General features: G+C 39.2%; 1 protein-coding gene across 1 annotated transcript in view; it reads right to left on the bottom strand.

Moving 5' to 3' along the window:
* The window catches only part of LOC119591835 (NECAP-like protein CG9132), a gene marked incomplete in the record, with an annotated part of 11,050 nt that overhangs the window by 1,860 nt on the left and 8,963 nt on the right, over nucleotides 1–227 (bottom strand). Inside the window, 1 exon segment of the mRNA XM_037940580.1 lies at nucleotides 1–130. Within this exon segment, the coding sequence (XP_037796508.1) occupies nucleotides 82–130 (49 nt within the window).

A 227-nucleotide genomic window follows, 5' to 3' on the forward strand; every position in this document is an offset into this window, starting at 1 on the left:
CATCTAAGCCAAAAATGTTTTTCCAAATTTCTAGTGCATAGCATCCATGTTGCAGCTGTATATCAATCTCTGCTGTGGTATCTAAAAGGTGACCCAACCGCTGCCTCCTGAGCCTCCACTGGCCGAGTTGCTAGAAAGGGAAAAAAACAGCAAGTTAATAAGAAAGGTTGATCATCAGTAGTACTTAGCAGTAGTTAGAAGTTAATTAATGCACAATTATATAAGTG

This window comes from Penaeus monodon, chromosome 29 (genome assembly GCF_015228065.2).
Source record: "Penaeus monodon isolate SGIC_2016 chromosome 29, NSTDA_Pmon_1, whole genome shotgun sequence".
Classification (NCBI taxonomy): domain Eukaryota; kingdom Metazoa; phylum Arthropoda; class Malacostraca; order Decapoda; family Penaeidae; genus Penaeus; species Penaeus monodon.